This window comes from Spermophilus citellus (genome assembly GCF_964194105.1).
Source record: "Spermophilus citellus genome assembly, chromosome: 4".
NCBI classification, from domain to species: Eukaryota; Metazoa; Chordata; class Mammalia; order Rodentia; family Sciuridae; genus Spermophilus; species Spermophilus citellus.
The window spans coordinates 25,121,391-25,142,336 of NC_138185.1; the positions used below are offsets into that span (position 1 = coordinate 25,121,391).

At 49.1% G+C, this 20,946-nt stretch overlaps 1 protein-coding gene across 1 annotated transcript in view; it reads right to left on the reverse strand.

The window, feature by feature from the left end:
* The window catches only part of EFCAB8 (EF-hand calcium binding domain 8), a 63,295-nt gene that overhangs the window by 40,425 nt on the left and 1,924 nt on the right, over positions 1-20,946 (reverse strand). Inside the window, exons 2-9 of the mRNA XM_081291464.1 lie at positions 16,375-16,493; positions 14,225-14,328; positions 11,523-11,658; positions 8,441-8,528; positions 5,687-5,771; positions 5,034-5,158; positions 3,371-3,444; positions 1,545-1,675 (exon numbers count right to left, since the gene is read on the reverse strand). Of these exons, the coding sequence (XP_081147590.1) occupies positions 1,545-1,675; positions 3,371-3,444; positions 5,034-5,158; positions 5,687-5,771; positions 8,441-8,528; positions 11,523-11,658; positions 14,225-14,328; positions 16,375-16,493 (862 nt within the window). The remainder of the gene's footprint in view (positions 1-1,544; positions 1,676-3,370; positions 3,445-5,033; positions 5,159-5,686; positions 5,772-8,440; positions 8,529-11,522; positions 11,659-14,224; positions 14,329-16,374; positions 16,494-20,946) is intronic.

A 20,946-nucleotide genomic window follows, 5' to 3' on the forward strand; every position in this document is an offset into this window, starting at 1 on the left:
CATGGGCAATTTACCATTAAGCCATATCTCTAGCCCTTTTTATTTTTATTTATTTATTTATTTGTTTATTTATTTATTTATAGAGGGAGAGGGAGAGGGAGAGGGAGAGGGAGAGAGAGAGAGAGAGAGAGAGATAGAGAGAGAATTTTTTTTTTTAATATTTATTTCTTAGTTCTCGGCGGACACAACATCTTTGTTTGTATGTGGTGCTGAGGATCGAACCCGGGCCGCACGCATGCCAGGCGAGCGCGGCGCTACCGCTTGAGCCACATCCCCAGCCCCTTTATTTTTTATTTTGAGACAGGATCTCACTAAATTGCTGAGATTGGCCTTGAACTTGCTATCCTCCTGTCTCAACCTCTGGAGCCAAGCCCTGGGATTACAGACATGAGCCACTGTGCCTGGCTAGATTTTTTTTTTTTTTTTTAAAGGAAAGGTGGGACTGGGGGTTTCGCTCAGTGGTAGAGCACTTGTTTAGCATGCGCAAGGCCCTGAGTTTGATTCCCAGTACCATAAAAAAACAAATTTCCTCAGGGTTAGAGGAATCTAGAATGAAGAAAATAGATTGGAATCATCTCTGAACAGTAAATGCTACCAGTTGTTGAACACTTTCCACGTACAGCATTATTCCCTCAAGGAATCCTTGAGATATTTATTAAGGTAAGTGCTTTCCTTGGGGCTGGGGATGTGGCTCAAGCGGTAGCGCGCTCGCCTGGCATGCGTGCGGCCCGGGTTCGATCCTCAGCAACACATACCAACAAAGATGTTGTATCCGCCGAGAACTAAAAAATAAATATTAAAAATTCTCTCTCTCTCTCTCTCTCTCTCTCTCTCTCTCTCTCTGTCCCCCTCTCTCTCACTCTCTCTTTAGAAAAAAAAAAAAGCGCTTTCCTTAACTCATTTTACAGATAAGCAAACTGAGGATCACAGAGTTGAACCAATTCATATTCATATTCACTCCTTTCTTCAGGAATGGTCTTGATGGGCACAGTGGCATACACCAGTAACCCCAGCAACTTGGGAGGCTGAGATAGGAGGATTGCAAATTTGAGCCAGCCTTAGCAACATAGTGAGGCCCTCAGCAACTTAGTGAGACCGTTTTAAATTAAAAAAAAAAAAAAAAAAGGTAGTGGGGATGCTGCTCAGTGGCTAAGTGCCCCTGGGTTAAATCCCCAGTACAGGAAGGAAGGAGGGGAGAAAGGGAGGGAAAGGAGGGGTTGTTGGCTTCAATGCTGAGCTGTGGCTAGAAGAACCCTATCACATTCTTAGCACTGGTGTCGAGGCTGGAGCAATAACTGAAACCAGACTCCAGAGTGTGCACTCTAATTCCTGACCTATGTTAGCCCATAGGACACACACTGCCTGCGCCTAGGCATGGTGTGATCCTCAGGACACTGCCCTGCTCATGGAGATGCCACTAGCACAGAGGTGGGTCCTCTCTGGCAGAGACATCACATGGCTGACGTGAACCCACCCACCAAGGCCCACTCACCGCCCACCTCCCTCTCAGCCATGCTGCCTCAGCCTGGAAAGGTGCTCTTTACCTGGGTTTCTCAAGGTCTTTGGCTGGCAACACTGTCAGCACCAGAGAGGACTTCTCAACGGCCGAACAGGAGACCACGAGGTTCAGATCGGAAATGAACTTGACCTTCTGACACCAGTTGGGATGGAGAGCCTGGGGAAGAGAGCCGCCCTCGTGGGAGACCCTCCAGAGGACAGCTGCATTCCAGCCCCAGCCCCTGGAACATGGCCAGAGTGAGGGGCTGGAGGGGCCTGGAGATGATGGAGCCTAATGAAGTGACCACGGCTTGGACAAACTGAAGTGGCCCAAAGTCCTAGCCCAGGTCCAGTGATCAGGAAAGTGTAGCCATCCCTTGTGTCAGAAAATGCTTAAAGGCATTTTATTTGTACGATTGCTTTGTCCGTGAAAGGACCCATGGGGTTGGGACTGTGCAAGTGTCATTCTCCCAAGGGGAGAATGGATGGAGTCATCCTCTACAGGAAGCGCCCACTGCGTGGACCTGTCCCTCTGGCCCACTGCCACCCTCTAAGTTTGTCAGACAAGAAAAGGAACACAAGTGGGCTGGCTGGCCTCTGACTTCCCCAGCTTGGGATCTGTGACCTGGACCAGAGCTTGGCCTCCCCAGCTGGAGATTTTCCTGTCTATGACAAGAATGGAGGAGAGGAAAGAATGGAGGTGGGTGGAAGAGATGGGACCATCCAACACTCATTCAGTGCCTTCTGTGTGCAAGGCACCAAGCCAGGTTTTCCAGTCTCACCAAGTGTCCGTCACAAGGAGGCACTAATCCAAGGCACTGAATGAGACCTGGGACATTAAGCAACTTGGAGGAAAAACCAAGCCCCAAAAGAGATTTCCACTGGAAGATGAAAAAGGAGATGACACAAAAATAAAATATTAAAAATAAATAAATAAATAAAAAGGAGATGAGGTCGTAGGTGCCTCCTCCTACGAAAGTCACAGAGCCCACGCAGAAACAACATTCGGGAGCCTTCGACCACCCAACTCAGGCTTACCTTGAGGCTCTCATTCACTCATTTGTTCAACAGATGTGCTGGGAGCCCACTGTTGGAGGCACTAGAGATGGACCAGAGAGCACAACACACAAAGTCCCTGTCCTCAAGGAGCTGTCAATCTTGTGAGGATCACAGGGCAACAATAATGGGTGGACAATACAAAGTTGGGAGTGGAAAGTACAGGGTGAAGGGAGAAAAGACAGAGGAGGCAGCAGGTTATCCTGGGAAACAAGTAGAGGGTGGTAAATAGGAACCTAGGGGAACAGCACTGCAGCTGGAAGGGATGTCATGTGCCAAGGCCCTGTGGTAGGAAAGGGCTTGGGGGTATTTTGGGAGGGGAGAGCAAGGAAGCCTGTGTCTCTGCAGCACAGTAAATGAGAAAAAAAGGTAGAAAACAAGACCTAAAGCAAGTCAGGGGCCTCATGTCCTGATGCTTGTGGTAAGGACTTGAGAAGTTGTTTCAAATGTGATAGAAGCTACTGGAGTGACACGACAGTCATTCTAATGAATAATTCCTGTGACTGCCAAAAGGAGAAAAAGCTGCATAGAGAAAGGAGTGGGGAAGCCAGCTAGACACGCTGTAGGACTCCAGAAGACAGGGATGTCTGCAGGGCCAGGCCACAGCAGCAGCGGGAACGCCCGGCCACGCTGGGGCCCACGCATATCATGCAGATGGAACCCACGGCCTCCAACAACTGCCTTGGCTCTGGTTCTAGGGCCCGATTCCTAGAGCTAAGACTGGAACCGGGAGGTGAATCTACTTTCTGCATTTACTTTTGGGTGGTGTGTGTATTGGACGTTCACCATGGTCACAGGCCAAGAAGGTACAACTTACCCTCAGCTGGTAACTTCTGTATACAGCAGACTTCTCAGTTAAGAGTTTTGGCATGGAAACATTGATCCAGTGATCTGATGGGGGGAAAACTGAGGTCCACACTAGCTTCCCTCTTTGCCAGCCACGCAGACTCTCAGATGATGTCTGGGGTTGACTGTCAACTCCTTGCTTCTCAAAGGTCTTTTCAGCCAAATGCGCATGGAGCCTCACTGTGACTTGAGAGGTTAGGGGGTGCCACCACTCAGGCGGCTCACAGCTGAGAGGCCAGGGCCCACATTCTCCCTCAGTGTTGTGTCCTAAACAAGCCACCTCACTACAGAGCTCCAATTTTTCTCCCCAGTGGAAAACAAATGGAGATCCTAGACTCCCCTCGTCCTGAAACATCATTCTTGGGGGATTTGCCACCAAACCCCTTGTTCAGAAAGCTCAAGTTCCAAGAAGTAGAGGTTGCACCCATGCATCATAAAATGAGCAACTCTGACAAGCAGGTACTGCTGCAGCACAGTCCTGCCCTTGTGAACCTCCCGGCCACCAAACACCCAGGGGCAGCAGCTAATGAACCTCCAGGAAAGCGAGCTGGACACAGACGGGTGGGCCAGGGGACACACACAGGCCACCCTCAGGGGCAATTTAAGGAAGCAGGTTGGAAACGCCTGACACTCTGGCCTTGGGTCTGATGGCAACTGCCAGGGAATGCGGAGGAAAGAGGCTGGGGTGGGGGGGTGCGGGTTAGGCCATGCATCTCACTGCTGCTCACCAGCTCCACCTTGAAGGCGGAAACAAGTGTGCTAGGAAGTCCCAAAGTCGGGTCGGATGCTGCTCAAGGGGCAGGGCTGGTGTCCTGGATGGAGGGGGGTCAGGGTCCCTGTGGGTGGGACCCCTGGTGGCCTAGGCTCTTCTAAATGGATATGAAGTGGCCCAGAAGCCCCAGCTCAGCCCCAGGTCCCATGGCTGCTGGGGATCTGGAACTCCTTGGCAGAGAAGTCCCAAATGGCTTCCTTAAGCAGTTTAGGACATTGCCCAGCAAATGGTTAAAAGTATAGTCTCTGGCAAGTGCCCTGGCTTCAGACCTCAGACACCACTCAACAGCTGTGCACCGAGTGGCTCTAGCCCACCAACACTCCTTCATTAACTCCCTCGGGGCAGTAGGTGAAGACTGAGGGAGGTGACACATAGGCGCCCTGCATGCAGCTGCTCAAAAGTGGCAACCACACTCACTCACATTCCTGCTCAGCCAGGAGTCCTCCAGGCCTGCCAGAGGCCACGTCTAGGGCCCCTCCACCACACCCCGCCCACCCAAAGCCACCTCACAATCATCCAAGGAAGTTCCACTACCCTGGCCTCAGAAGGCAGGAAGGACTTCCTCAGGTCATACCCAGCACGTTCCCTTCTTCCTGGGTAAGGAGTGTCCTGCAGCCCCTGGTCCTCACCTGCACAAGATCTGCCTGCAGGAGGATGGACCTCTTCTCAGCCCCTGGTCTTCTGCTGTTGCCCCATCACTCCCTCTCCCATAGGCCACTCAGCCCAGTACCCACTGGTGCCTTGGCCACCTCCCCAGAGGTCCACAGCATGGAATGGGGAGAGCACCCCAGGGCCAGGGCCAGCTCAGGACCCACTTCAACCTACTCCCAACCTCTGCCCCATTCCTGTGCATCTGAGCTACCCCATTTGGAGAGTCTGGGGAGGATGTGGGGGTTGAACAGTCCGGTGGTCACACTGTCAGAGATGAAGACAATTACATTGCCCTTGGTGTCCCCACAGCAGAACACGCCTCTGTGATAGTCAGACCTAAGGAAAGATGGGGACAGAACAGGCTATGGATCCTCCTGTTCTTCACCTACCCGCCTCCCACAGCTCCCTCCACCTTGGGATCCGGGATCCGGGGCAGTTCCAACCAACTTCCCCAACCTTGCCCAGTGGCCCAGATCCAGACTGATACTCAACGAGAATTTGGTATTTTGTTTCAACTAAAACAAATTAATCCCTAGTCTTCCAACTCTCGTTATCAAGCCACCCCTCCCTATAGACTGTGATGTTCCCAGAGTCCTCAGCTACAGTGGGACCAGCCTCTGCCAGGGTTTGACAGCTGACTGGACAGGAGAGGGACAGGGAGAGAAGCAACTCCAAGGTCAGAGTGACCATAAAGGCCACCCCAGGGGAAAAGCAGCTTGAGGGAAAGAGGATACAGGGCCACAAACCAGTGGAGTGAGGATCTTTCCAGGCTGTTTACAGGGAGGTGTTCCGAGACCCCAGCCCCAGCCCCTCCTGTGATATGGCACCTGCCCAGACCCTTCTCCCATCTTCTGTGGGACTCACCAGTAGTTCATGGCCAAGACACAGCAGTCCAGATCAATAAAGGTGAAGGTCCGGACACATTTATGGTCACTAATATCAAAGAACTCTGGGGAAGAGACAGAAGAGCAGGAAAAGGCACATATGGAACGGAAACCCCTTCAGTATCCCTGTGACAACCAGAGGCAGCCAATCACAGTAAAGCCACTAAGCCAGTGCTTCCCACTGCAGCTAGATTGAATCTCCAGAGCCCACTATAGTGGCAAGGGCTTGTAGGGCAGCCTGTGGGCCTCTACACTCCATCCACATCCTGCCTGGCCACCACTCCTGCCTCTGTCCTGACCCCCGCCTGCCACCCCATCCCTGGCCTACAGGCTCCAGCCACATGCTCACCCCACCCCAGGCCCTCCCCACTGTTCCCTCCACCTGGAACGCTCCCGGGACTCCTTCAAGACCTTCTCAAATGCCCTCTCAGAAAGGCCGTTCCCTGGACCCAGGCCTCGTCGACTCCCTCATGGCACCATCTCAACATCTAATTTGTTTGGGTCTTAGGGTCTGTCTCTCCTCTGCAGTGTGGGCGCTGTGGCGCCCTGTGGCACCCACAGTGCCCAGCACAGCACCTAGGCTCTGAGGAATCTGCGATGACAGCTGTGACAAGCAAATGCAGGGAAATGCTGAGCCCTGGGCTCTGCCGGCAGCGGGGTGCCTCTGCCCCTCGGCTCAGCTGGTCACTTGCTCTGTCCATCCCTGCACTGCAGGGGCAGGGAGACCCACTTTCTCACCACCCTGCCACTCCCTCCTCAGGACCAGGGCCCAGCCCCACGTGTCCCACCACTGAAACCCTGGACGGGTCCGAGGCCTGGTAAGCAGACTCCGCACAGGCACACTAGGACAGAGAAGAGGCGGCTTCTTGCCATCTCGCCCCTTCTTTTACCCACCTGAACCAGCCCTTCCAGACTAATTTTTTGAAAACACTACTTTCATTCTTTCAAAACCCTTCAAAGGGGTCCTCACACCCAGCTGCTTCAAACCTCAAAACCCTTCTCAAAAAAGTCGGCTGCTTCCGACAGATGGGGCTCCAGTTCAACCCCCATCTAATGAGCAGCAGCCTCACTAACAGAGCTGTCTTCACCCGGATGCAGCTCTCCCCTCCACCTCTCTAGGAGCCAGCCACTAAGGAGGCTGTAGATCCCAGGGGAGGGCAGGCCTCTGGGCCACAGAGGCTGAGGCTCATGCTGGTGAGCCTCTGGCCTTGACCGGGTGTTCCCAGGAGATGACAGCTGCTCGGTGAAGAGGGCTGTGATGACACGATCCTCTCTTGAGATTCTCATGCCAGTCTCTCGGGAATGAAGGACAAGAGAGAAGACAGGGACAGCACCTGGTCCTCAGAAAACATGTATTTGCAACTGAGGCCCTCCCTGGATCTCAGATACCTCCCCCAGACTGCCTGCGCTCACCGATGACCACTTTCTCTTATCACACAATCTAACCTCATAGTCAGGCTGATATTGGTTGAACACCTACTAGATGCCAGGAGCCAGGCCGTGAGCTTCACCCCTAACGACTAAGCCACTAAACATAGGCTCCATCTTACTTCTGGGTAATCTGAAACCCTGGGAGGTAAAGTACTTGCCCAAAGTGTCACACCAACAGTGGGCAGGAGCAGGGTCTGAACCCAGGCCCAGATTCTTCCAGAGCAGCCGGGGCTCGTCCTCCACCTCAGCTCTGCCCCGTGAGCTCCAGCCTCACACCTGCCTCTCCTCCCCCGATCACTTTCCAGTCTGCTGGTGCCACTTCCACCTCTACCTCTGGGACAGCTGGACACTTCAGTCACTCACTCCTCCACCCACTTAATAGCCACCAGGCATCTCACAGGTGCCAGCCACGGAGACAGGGGAGTCAAAGAGCTGCAGCCCTTGACTGCAGGAAGTCAGGGAGCCTTCAGGCTGGAGGAGGAAACAGGCTCTACAGAACCACACTAGGACATGTGACTGCACCTCAAAGGGACCCTGACTGGGAGAGGGACAATCTCACACAGGCCTTTTCAACAGAGGAAACTGACTTGGAGGAGGTAGTCACAAAGGACCCCTGGAGGAAGTGAAATCTGAGATGAAACCTAAAGAGAAGGTAGACGCTGTGGGGGTGGGGAGAGGTGCCAGAGGATCGCCGGAGCACAGGGACGGAGGCCGCAGCACCCATCAGAAGAGCGGAGAGAAGGTCACAGTAGCCTCAGGCTCCAGGGACAGCAACAGGTAGAGAAGACTATGGGGCCATAGGGGCCAGGAATTCCAGAGCCTGGGGCCAAGTTAAGGATCCCATCACCAGGCTAAGAGCAGGGGAGCGAGTTGAAAGCTTTCTGCAGAAAGGCATTTTGAAAGCTGCTCCGTGGGCCTTGAGAGGAAGAGCGCAAGCAAGGCTTCAGTGCCACTCATGTGAGAGCCCAGGGTGGCCCAGGCTGCAGGTGGCTGGAGAGGGGAGAATCAGGGCTAGAGGTGGACTGGTTATGGCCTCCAGTCGATAAATTTGGATCGATTCAATATTCAGGTATTCATTAAGCATTCCCTGCCTACTGAGAGGAGTTGGGCAGTCAACAAGTGACTGGTCCCTCTCGGTCCCTCCTATGGCACCCAGCACTCAGCAGCCACTCGGCACCTGATGACCAGGCCTCTCCTCCCACCAGTGCTCCCAGAGGGCTCGAATCCATGCTACAGGTGCTCAGCTGACACAGCTGCCCCAAGTGCAAATGCAGAAAGCAGGCCTGGGGAGCCCAGGACTCACCTATCTTCAGTTCGGTAGATGAAACTGCAATGAGGTTCAGGTTGGGTAGGCACACCATGTCTGTGACCCACATCTGCTGGCTGTGGAGCTGCAGGGGAGACAAGGGGAGGCTTGAGCTGGGGAACTCCCCAGCAGAGCACACCATGAGCACGGGCTGCAAACCCTCTCCTGCCACACAGGACCCTGGAGCAGGCACAGACACAGAGCCCGGTGCTACGACCAACTCCTCATGACAGGACTTTGAATAAGCTCCCTAACCTCTCTGGTCTCAGTGTCCTCATCTATAGATTCAATAGTTTGTTCCAAAGTCGTGAATGTACAGAGCTTGGGATCCAGGGATTTGTTTTCAAGTCAAACCCACAGTGTATGCAAAGGCAGGGGATGCAGCGTGCCATGAAAGCAATGAGACACTACTATGGGCCACCACCAGACACGAAGAGTGAAGGGCTGTACACCTGCCAATAAAGAAGAGTTGCCACATATATTTACCAAGTGAGAAAGCAAGATGGAGAGCAGCATTACACTGTGACACCATCTGTACATTTACAAACAAGAGGGGCCAGGTGTGGTGTCACACCCCTGTAATCCAAGCAACTCAGGAGGCTGAGGCAGAAGGATCTTTCAAAGCCAGCCTCAGCAACTTGGTGAGACCCTAAGACACTTAGCAGAAGTGTTATATAAAGTCTGGGGATGTAGCTCAGTGGTAAAGTGCCCCTGTATTCAATCCCTAGTTATTAAAAAAATAAATTTTTTAAAAAAAAGGGAGACACATATGTAAGTGACCCATGGAAGAGTGACCCAAAACTGGACACAGCAGATGTCTCCAGGAAGAGGAATTAGGGTCAGAGACAGGAACCTGACTTCCCTGTGTCGGCCCCTCCCGATGTCTGAGTCTTGTTTACCATCTCAGGTGCCACCCAGTCACAGGGCTTGCTTGTTACCAAGGATGTATTCTGCCAGGTTGGGAGTAATGGATGGAATGAAGGGAGCGAAGGCATCCAGTGAGGGGCCGGGGCCTTCAGTCTGAGCAGCTGTCTACTCAGACGAACTTGAGCTGGTCTTCCAAGGGGAAAGCCTTGAGCAAAGTCATGTCCCCTGCTATTTCCATGGGAAGAGAAAGCAGCCTGACAGGTGGGAGTAGAGAAGGATGAGATGAGTCAGGTAAGCCACCCCAGGAGTCTTTTTGGGGGGAGGGTACCAGAAATAGAACCAGGGGTGCTTAACCACTGAGCCACCTCCCCACCCCTAAATATTTTATTTAGAGACACGGTCTCACTAAGTTGCTGAGGCTGGCTTGGAACACTTGATCCTCCTGCCTCAGCCTCCTGAGCCACTGAGATTACAGGTGTGCGCCACTGTGCCCAGCCCAAGGAGTCTTATTTTTAAGACTCCTTTGTTCCATGGTTAATACAGTGGCTCTCGGCTAAAGAAAGCAGAAAGGAGTCTGAAAAAGAAGGAAGGCCGGAGCTGGGATATAGCTCAATTGGAAGAGTGCTTGCCTCCTATGCACAAGGCCCTGGGTTCAATCCCCCCCCCAAAAAAAAGAAAGAAGCTATGTTTCAAAGAAGTTCCTCTAGATGGATGCCCAGAACTAGTGAGGCATTCCCACAGAGAGGACAAAGAACAGGCTGTTCCATCAGAATGGACAGAACACCCAGAACCACAGCCCTACACTCTCAGACTCCCCCACATGCCTCAGACAGTAAGGACGATGACTGGAAACCCCCAAGGTCCTCTCCCATCTTGGGTGGGGTCTGACCCACACACCCCCATAAACTGGAAACCTCCAGCTTCCACACTATTCAGATGGGAAACCAGGAGCCCTGGAAGTTCCAGTGACCTGCCCAAGGTCACAGTACTAGTGATGGGAGTCCAGGCCCCACCTCAGACTCCAGAGTAGGTGTTCACAGATGGCTCACCCTTGCCAAAATCTACCTGTCAAAGCAGGAAGAACCTCCAGGTCCTCCAAGCCTTACCAGGACCCCTCTTGGGGAGCCTTCCTCTGTCCTCTTCAGCCCTCCCAGGATTTGGCCCCTAAGGGGCACTGAGGTGACCGTGTAGCAGACACCACCAGGAGCTCTGGCAGCAATGCACCCTCCCTCAACACACAGAAAAGGCAGGAGTTTGCCAGAAGCCATAGCATCAGGGAACCTCAGGAACCTCAGCTCCATCCAGCCCTCGCACCCCCAGGGATGGCTGCTGCTGCTGCTGCGAGCCCTGAGCAGTCCCACAGGCGGGGAGCCCTTCAGGCGGCTGGCAGCATTCTCCACAAGCCCTCCTGCAGAGCCCTGGAGAGCAGTGCTTGCCTCCTGTTCTGGAGCTTTCTGAAGTAGCCTGGCAGTATCAAGCGCACAGCAGCTTTTCTTGAGTGTCCTATCACTACTACTTTGGGCCAGGACCTGGCGGCAGAAAGACCGCGACAATGTTGGGTTCTATTTATTGGGTACTTGCTGTGTGCCTTGTCCTAATCAAGCACAACCCACGTACAAGGTCATTAAATCCTCTCAACAAGTCCCCTTTCAAGATGAGGACTCAGAGGCCTGGAGAGCTGTATCATACCCTGCCCGGGTTCAGAGCCGGTAGGTGGTCCATTTGGGATTCTGAGCCTGCAATTGAGCTCCAGGGTCCACACTCACAACCAGGTGATTTCCTGCCTGGTCCAAGTAATGGGTTAAAACCAGCGGGACATGGAGACAGTATGAGTGCGACAAGGAAAGGAAAGAAGGCTGAACCCTAGTGCAGGAGCCTTGCTGGACGATGATGCCATTTGCTGAGATGACTCAAAAAAAATAGCCCTATGGGCAGGGGGAGCTGGAGTGACATGCTATTTGGACAAATTAGGTTGGAGATGTCTATTGGGCATCATGTCACGGTGGAGTCCTCCTTAGCAGAAAAGAAGTGTGAGGCTCCCACAGGAAAGCCAGACCATGGACCCACATCCTGTGACGACAAGTCCAGGCTGCTTAGACGACAAATGCTAAGAACAAGCCCACACTGGGTCCAGGTCACCTTCAATGTCAGGGTGCTAAGGCAATGCTCTCCGGTAACCCCACGTGTGCTCCACATGCACCACCCCACTTACCATAAAGGAGTTAATCAGTGAGAAAGACTCAGACCAGAACTGCAGGATCCCATCTTTGGTGATAGTCAGGAAACACCCAATCTTCTTGAATCGTTGGATGAAAAACTCCACTTTCACAATCTCACACCCATGATTCCTTTGAATGGTGAGAAGCAAACAGAAACAGCTCAGAAAGGAGGATTATCACTACTCAACTGTACCATAAATAAGCAGCCTTAAATATGTACATGAACGGACAAGGCCATGTTTCAATAAAACTTTATTTAGGAAGAGGGGTGGTGGGCCACCAAGCAGTCTAGAGCAGAACCCAGGGGAGGAAGGACAAAAGCAAGCAGGAGCAGCTTCATTCACACATGCACCAAGGGACAGTGGCTGGCCCCCTGAGACATGGGCCTGCCTGCTCCTCCAAGCAGATTTCTATTAGACTGACAATGGCCACAAGAGTGAGCCCCAGTGGAGGCTGGGATGTAGCCCAGCAGTACAGGGATTGCCTAGCAAGTGCAAGGCCCTGGGTTCCATCTGCAGCACCACAAAAAGGAAAAGAAAAAAAGAATAAGAGCTATGTATGACAATGGCATGAGATGGGCTCTAAAAGTTTATCTTGAGCAATAACCAGCCAACTTCCTCACCAGTGCGTGTTGGGACAAACAAGGCAGAGAGCTGAGGTCTTCTTTTCTAGCAGAAGCAGCCCACCAAGGGTAAGCAGAGTAGGGCGTGTGACTGAAACCTGAGAAATAACACTTTCTAGCCACAGCTCCAGTGCTCTGGGGTGGAGTGGAGAACAGAACCCAAGCATGAGGTGGGTACACCAGAGGATGGTGAGGAATTAGGGCCCTGGGCAGTCAACTCTTCATCTCCTGGCCATGCACTGAACACAGAGAGAAGTTCCAGGAATAGACCTGGCCTCACCGGATGAGACCAGCAGCCTTCCGAGCATGCTTCAGTGCTACCTTCCAGTGGCTTCTTTCCTGCCCCAAAGCTGGCTAAGCCATCTGGCTAGAAAGGATGACCACCATTTTGACTTCCCGACATAGCATCATCAAGCACTCTGACACTTCATCTGTCCAATCTTTAGGCCCTGGCAAGGCAGTGATGTCACTTCATCTTACAAAGAACCAATACCTGAAGTTCTGTACTGGTTTCTAACTGAGCTAAAACTAGAACCCAAGCAACTTCCCCCTCCCCCAGAGCTCTCTCCAAGCCTTGCTGTGGACATGACCTGACTTCTGGCTTAAGTATGACCCACATCCCTATGAAATTCTGCTGCTGTTGCCATCTCAGCGGAAGAGTAGGAAAAACATGTAGCTGGACACTGTTTTCCTGCTACTCCGTCCTCAGCCCACTGCTCTGTATGAACAATGGTGAACTCTCAGCTGCCTCTCTAATCATCATCTCCAATTCTGCCACTTCTGTCAAGACCAAAAACTGTGAGAAACAGACACAAGTAAGAGCTCTGAAAAGTTAGGATGGTCCCAGGGCAATGTCATGGTTTCCTTATAGGCTGACAGCAGCACCCTTCCCAGGACAGCAGTTGAGATCAAATAGGACAGTGCATTGGGTGCACTCAGCCTGGGTGGGCTCATTCAGATGACTCAGTGTTGAGGATCAAACCCAAGGCTTCCTGCATGCCAGACAAGTGCTCTACCACTGAGCCACATCCCCCTAGCCCAAAGTGAGTCCATTAAAAATTACCCTTTCAGCTGGGCGCAGTGGCACAAGCCTGTAATTCCAGCCAAGGCAGGAGGATTCAGAGTTCAAATCCAGCCTCTGCAAAAGTGAGAGGCTAAGCAACTCAGTGAGACCCTGTCTCTAAATAAAATACAAAATAGGGCTGGGGATGTGGCTCAGTGGTCAAATGCCCCTGAGTTCAATTCCTAGTACGGCTCCCTGCAAAAAAATAAAAATAAAAATTTACCCTCTTAAAAAGGAAATTAAATAATATTTGGGTATTTCCTCCAAAAAACTGGGAATGTTTTCTAGGTTTGCAGGTTAAGCAAATGAATTGGAGAAACTAAGACACAAGGACAAACAGCAGTCCAGCACAGGTATGACTACAGTGAGTAGTGTCTATGACAAAATTATGGTCATAAAACCTTTTAGTGTTCATATTTATTGGCTATTCCTCAATTAAATCCCAGCCAAATTCCACCTACAAAGTCCACCTAACAATTCTCATTTAAAGTATCTTATTAAACTCTGAGCTACTGTGGGCAAGGATGACTTTTAGTTCTTGGTCTTCCTGTGGCCTGACCTGGGTGTACTCCTGAGGAAATACCTACCCACAGCCCCCTCCTGACCAGGACACAAGTGCAGGCCACCACAGCTTATACCACAGGAGTTGGCTCCCCGGTCTCAGCCACCTGCCTAAGACAGTTGACATTGACCCAAGGTGAGTGGAGAGGGCCAAACAGTGCAACTCTACCACTTTCTGTCTTTTGGCCTGCATCAAGACATTTGGCTTCTCTGAGCCCCAGTTTTCTCATCTGTAAAATGGGAACAAATCACCTGTCTTCATCCTAATGAACACCTACATGATTGTGAGGCAGAAAAGAACTAAAAAGCATTCAGCATCAAGTCCAGTGTCAGATCCCTGGTTGGCACCAGCAAAAAATGGCTTATGACCTTAGGAAGGGGGCTCCTTGCAGGACTGGCACCAGCGCTTATTCAGTCAAACTCCCAGGTCCAGGGAAGAGGCTCCTTACAGGGGGATGATCCTCATAGGGAGCTGGAACAGCAGGCGGTACTGGCTCTTCCTCATCAACTCCAGCCCCTGGAACTCATGCATCATGTAATCCATATATTTCTCCTGCCTCAGAAAAATCAGGAAAGGGAGGATAGATATTAGCAGTTCAGCAGTCACCTTCGGAAACCCAAGTGGTTTCTAGTGTCTTCCTCATCCCTCCCCAGCTCCTTCCAAGGGTTTCTGGGCCGTTTCCTGAGCACTCAAGGGAAGTGGCTAGACAACAGACCTGGGTTTGAATCCTGAACATGGAAAAGCCTAATCGAAAACATCTGTTAATTCAGCAAAGCAGCCCCTCTCCTGAACTCCCGCAATGCTGAGGATACCTCTCTATTTACCTCTACTATAGAGATAAGGAGGAGTCCCTTATGTAAGCATGTGTGAATTGCCAAATTCATGTACCAAGTTAACAACTGGGGAGAACCCAAAACTAGGACCATTTGGGCAACTCTAGGTTCCAAATAACTTCATAAAAATATCGCCAGAGCCAAAACAAGAAACAGGAGTCAGGTGTGGTGGTACACACCAGCTACGCAGGAGGCAAAGACGGAAAAATTGCTCGAGCCTGGGCAACAACAGCAAGACCAAGACCTCATATCAACAAAAAATAGAAAGAGATAGAGGTATTAAGGAAGATTGTTGTGTAGCTGAGCACAGTGGCCCATGCCTATAATCCTAGCAGCTTGGGAGGCTCATGCAGGAAGATTGCAAGTTCAAAGCCAGACTCAGCAAAAACAAGGCGCTAAGCAACTCAGTGAGACCCTGTCTCTAAAAAAAATACAAAATAGAGCTGAGGGTGTGGCTCAGTGATCAAGTGCCCCTGAGTTCAATCCCTGGTACCCCTCCGCCAAAAAAAAAAAAAAAGAAAGAAAGAAAAAGAAGGATCATTGTGTAGATGGTGGAGAATGCTAGAAACATTTACTAAAGAATGTTTAGAGAAATAAAAGCAAAAAACTTAAAAAAATAAAACCTGCAATATATACTTAAACTAAGGGGGTAGGAGGGATGCCATGGTAGTTCACAAATGGACCTTAAAGAAGATCCCTGGTGGGGCTGGGGATGTGGCTCAAGCGGTAGCGCGCTTGCCTGGCATGCGTGCGGCCCGGGTTCGATCCTCAGCACCACATACAAAACAAAGATGTGTCCTCCGAAAACTTAAAATATTAAAAAAAAAAAAAAAAAAAGAAGATCCCCGGGTTTGAATATTGCCTCAAATATTAGATAGTTCTGCAACCCTGGGCAAGTTCCTAACCTCTATGCTTCAGTTTCCCACTTCTACCCCATAGAATTCTTGTGAGGTTTAAGTAAACCTTAAATAAAGTGTGAGGTCTCACACTTTTAAGTGCTTTGCACGGTGCCCTATGTCATCTTTACTGCATCAACATGTCATACTATGTTTCTACTTTGCTATATGTTTACATGCCATATGTGCTCATTATAGAACATTCAGAAACAGAAAAAACAAAACCACTATTACTGCTATCCTATAAAACTCCGATATTTTTGGATTTAATAGACATAGGTTCGTCTTCTGAGTGACTATAAAGAGCCAAGAGATGGTCATAATACTGGCTTGGATTCCCTAAGCTGCATAAGAGGCTGGTGTGCAGGATAGCTACATGTCAGAGATACCCCACAAGAAGGTCTCACACAAGGACCATGGACACTTGTCACACACTCTCCCATACCCCACTGCAGAATGAATTGCAATGAGCCCCGCTGACAGAGTCTCGGGAAGGACTCCTAAGAGATATCAAGTTTCCTCCCTGGGCATGGTGGCACACACCTGTAATCCCAGCAACTAGGGAGGTTAAGGCAGGAAGATCACAAGTTCAAAGCTGGCCTCAGCAACTTAGCAAGTCCCTGTCTCAAAAAATAAACAGAGCTGAGGATGTGGCTCAGTGGTTAAGCACTCCAGGTACCAGGAGAGAGAGAGAGAGATACCAAGGTTCCTCTACCTGGCAAGCACACCAACTAGTGCCAGAATCCAAAGGGAGATTTTCTGATGCTGTGACTGCCTCCCATCTTCATACCTCCATTTGCTCCACCTGTTTAGGACAATATCCTCCAGCCTCCCCGAGATACTTGAAGCAGCAAGAATACCCTCCTCACCCAGGTGATGAAGCCATTACAATTTGAGTCCACCTTCAAAAACAGGGTCTCCAGCATCTCATCTGACACATTCTGCAGAACCTTCTTCATGGTCTTAGTGAAAGCTCCCAGATCCAGGACTTAAAGAGAGAAAACATTATTCACTCAATCACAAGTCACAGAGGGCCACGGTGGCCATAGGTGCTGAGGGGGCACAAGGAGAGGATATCTACTGGGTGCCTACAGTTCAAGGCACTCTCTGCTCCCTCCCCCACGACAATCAGCTGGATCACTGGAGGGGAAACGGAAAGAAGCCTTAGGCAGCTGCCTTCTCCTCAGCCCCTTGAGGAGTCGCCCCGTCTACCCTTCCTTTACCTCCCCAGAAGAGGCCCAATTGATTTCTGAAGTTTCCATCATCACTTGGTTATCTTTTACATATTTTTTTAATCTTAGGTACAGGAGATTGAATGCAGGGCACTCTACCACCGAACTACATCCCTTGCTGTTTTTAGGTTTTATTTGGAAACAGAGTCTCACTCAATTGTCTAGGCAGTCCTTGAATTTGGAATCCTCCTGACTTAGCCTCCAGAGTCAGTGGAATTACAAGCATGCACCATGGCACCAGCTCTTTGGAAGCTTTTTAAAAGAGAAAAATGATCCTATTTTCCCTTACTTTAAAACATCAATGAAAGGAGAATTTTCCTTTCCCTCAATTAATACCACAGCCAGCCTTTAAAAACAAGGAAGTTCTTTTTAGACTGATATGAAAATATCTCAGGCTGGGGATGTGGCTCAAGCAGTAGCGTGCTCACCTGGCATGCACAGGCCGCTGGGTTCGATCCTCAGCACCACATAAAAATAAAATAAAGATGTTATGTCCACCGAAAAAACTAAAAAATAAATATTTAAAAAAATTTTTTTAAATCTCTAAGACATATTAAGTAAAATAAAAACTTAAAAAACAAGGTGGAAAACTTGTGAAAAATTCATTTTAAAAAATATCAAGGAGGGGCTGGGGATACAGCTTGGTGGCAGAGAACTTGCCTCGCAAGGCGCAGCCAGGCATGGAGGTGCACACTTGTAATCCCAACCACGTAGGAGGCTGAGGCAGGAAGATCTCAAATTCAAGACCAGTCTCAGCAACTTAGCAAGGTCCTAAGCAACTTAGTGAGGCTCTGTCTCAAAAAATAAAAAGAGTTGGGGTGTGGCTCAACAGGAGGGCATTCCTGGGTTCAACCCCCAGTATCAAAGCAGGGAAAAAAAGTAAATAGAACAGTGTGGGTCACAAGCTGTCACTGCATAGAACTCGCCATCTTGCTTCTAAAGGTCACAGGAAATTGAAAGCAGTAACCGCCTGCAGCAACACACCTGGGCAGCATGGATGGGGGAGAAAGACTTTCTCCACATACTAAAAGGTATCCTGGAAAAAGTACTTTCTGCATTTGAACTGTGTGAACACACTGTGTATTCAAAAGTAACCCGTACATGACAGGAACCATGGCTAAAGTAAAAAATGTTAGGTCCTCCATGATCCAGTGGTGGTAAAACCAAGGGAAAGTCTGAATAGACCTTCGCACTTCACTTGACTCCAGTTTCTTGCTTTTAGTGGACGTCATACAGCTAAGAAATGTAATTAGTCTGTCATTAGCTCTGTTTAGGTAGCACCTCTGACATGTGGGTTATGATAACCATGGTTGCCTGAGTTGTTTTTCAGGAACCTGAAGGCCACTTTTGTTGAAACCACCAGCTCCTCCCATGGGTGACCTTTTGACATGAGGCCCAAAACCCCACCCTCAGACTGTGCTGACACAACCACTTTCTGAACATGTGGCCCACAGAAAGCCACACAATTTGACTACACATGCTCAGGCCACTACTTCACCTCCAGTCACCTTTCTCCATGTCTTAAATCTCCCTGTTTCTTTATCCCATCAATGTCCCCAAATCCTCTCCTGGGGGAGGTAGATTTGAGACTTGGGGTCTCCCACCTCCACACTTGGCTGCCTCTTAAATACTTTCTCTTTTACAAAACTTGTTGTTTCAGTGATTGACATACTAAGTGGCAGGAAAAAATGGGCCTAGCTAGGTAACACTGGCACCTCCTGGCTGCAAACATCAACACTGGAAAACCCCAGCTGGAACCATCTCATCTTTAGGTCAGACATGAAGTGCCTCTCGGAGGCATCACTTCGTCATATTTCCTGCCCACATCAGAGAATAGTTGTAAAGCTCAAAAGAAATGAACTGGGCCAGGAGCAGTGCAAATGCCTATAATTGATTTTATGGGTATTTATTTATTTGTGCTATTATAAAGTCAAAAAATTCTTGCCTCACATACGTGAGGCACCTGTGCTGTATTCTCTAGCCACGAGAATATGGTACGGGTGACAGGATATGCAAGACTATATGCATATGGCCACATAACAGTGCACATGCCTCCTGTTGCTCAGGAGACTGAGGCAGGAGGACTACTGGTCAAAGCCAGCCTCAGCAACTTAGCAATGCCCTAAGCAACTTAGTGAGAACCTGTCTCAAAATAAAATATAAAAAAAGGCTAGGGTTGTGGCTTAGTGGTTAAGTGCCCCTGGATTCAATCCCTGGTAACCAAAAAAAAAAAAAAAGAAAGAAATGGGAGGGGCTGGGGTTGTGGCTCAGTGGTAATGTGCTTGTCTAGCAGGCATGACACACTGGGTTCGATTCTCAGCACCACAACTAAAAAAAATATTAAAGAAAGAAAACAAATGAAGTGGGAAAGTAGATGGGGCCCTGTCTCTAGTGGCTATAAAGAAAGATGCCTTAATGGATTTCTGTTATTAGACTTTTAGGAGTACTGTCCCAAGGGGGAGAATTCAAGTTCTAAAGAAAGAAAAAGTCTGATGTGCAAAGGGTATCCTCAAAACATTATTTACACTTGATAAAAATCTAAATATGCAAAAATACGGGAATGGCTTAGTCAACCAGGGAACACTTAGATCTATTAATAATGATAGTTTAGAAGACTACACAGGAATAAGGAAAAATCCTTAAGATATTAAGTGAAAAAGAGTCTGAAATTACATATACACAGTATCTGATTTACAATTTTTTTACTTTTTTTTTCTTTTTTAAAATATCTTTATTATATTTACTTATTTTTTTATGTGGTGCTGAGGATTGAGCCCAGTGCCTCACGTATGTGAGGCAAGAATTTTTTGGCTTTATAATAGCACAAATAACTAAACACCCATAAAATCATTGTTGTTTTTAATGGTTTTTATTTTTATTTTTTTCAGGGGGAGGGGATGATAGGGATTAAACCCAGGGGTGCTATATCACTGATTTATATCCCTAGTGTTTTTTTATTTTTTGCTTTTTTGAGACAGAATCTCAAATTGCCCAGGCTGGCCTTGAACTTTCGATCCTCCTTCCTCAGCTTACTGAGTCCCCAGGATTACAGGAGTGCACTATTTTTATAGTATTAAGTAGATTTTTAACACCTTATTATAAAACAGGTTTTGTGTTGGATGATTTTGCCCAACTAGGAGCTGAGCACATTTAAGCTAGGTTAGATTAAGCTGTGGTGTTTAGTAGGTTAGGGGTACTAAATGCATTTCAGCTTGTGATATTTTCAGTTTGCCAGACATACCCCATTTTAAGTCGAGGAGGATCTACCTGTATGGAAGGATTACAGATACATGAAAACAAAATGCCATCTGTGCTAGGGAGGAAGCCCCCAATATATCTGCTTCCTAGCTCAGGCCCTCCTGTGGTTCCCTCCTGCTAAGTAGGGTAGGACTTGTTACCTGCTTCTAGCCAAGAGAATATGGCACAGGTGACAGGATATGCAAGACCATATTCATATGGCCACATAACTGTTCTATGAGATTGCAACACAGTTCTGCTGGAGCGGCTCTCTCCCTGGTTGACTTGAGCCTTTTGAGAAGCCATGTTGGTGACTCCTACATGGCCAGGAACTGAGGGCAGTGTTGGGAGCTGAGGGCAGTCTCCCATCAACAGCCAGCAAGAAATGGACACCCTCAGTACTAATGCTACAAGGAATTAAATTCTGGAAGTGAGCTTAGAAATGGGTCCTTTACCAGTCAAGCCTCAGATGCCACTGCAGCCCCAGCTGACAACAGATTTATGGCAGAAGAGCTGTGACCATGGTCATGCTAACGACCCACCAGAACTGTGAGATAATAAATGTACAATAAGCAATTAAAATTGTGGGACTACTGTTTCACAGCAATAGATAGTACAACATACATGAAACTGGAAAAAAATACAACAAAATATGCTAATAGCAGTTTGCTTCTGCGTGTTTGGACTAGAGATATATTTTAATAGATCCCAGGTAAACTTCAATATGCTTTCACTACTTAAACAATGTTTAAAAGGTTTTTTTTTTTGTTGTTGTTGTTGTTGTTGTTTTAGTATCAGAATTAAACCCAGGAGTGCTTAACCACTGAACCACATCCCCAGAACTTTTCTTTATTTTGAGACAGGCCCTCACTAAGTAGCTTAGGACCTTGCTAAGTTGCTGAAGCTGGCTTGGAACTTGCCATCCTCCTGCCTCAGCTTCCCGATTTGCTAGGATTACAGGCATGTGCCACC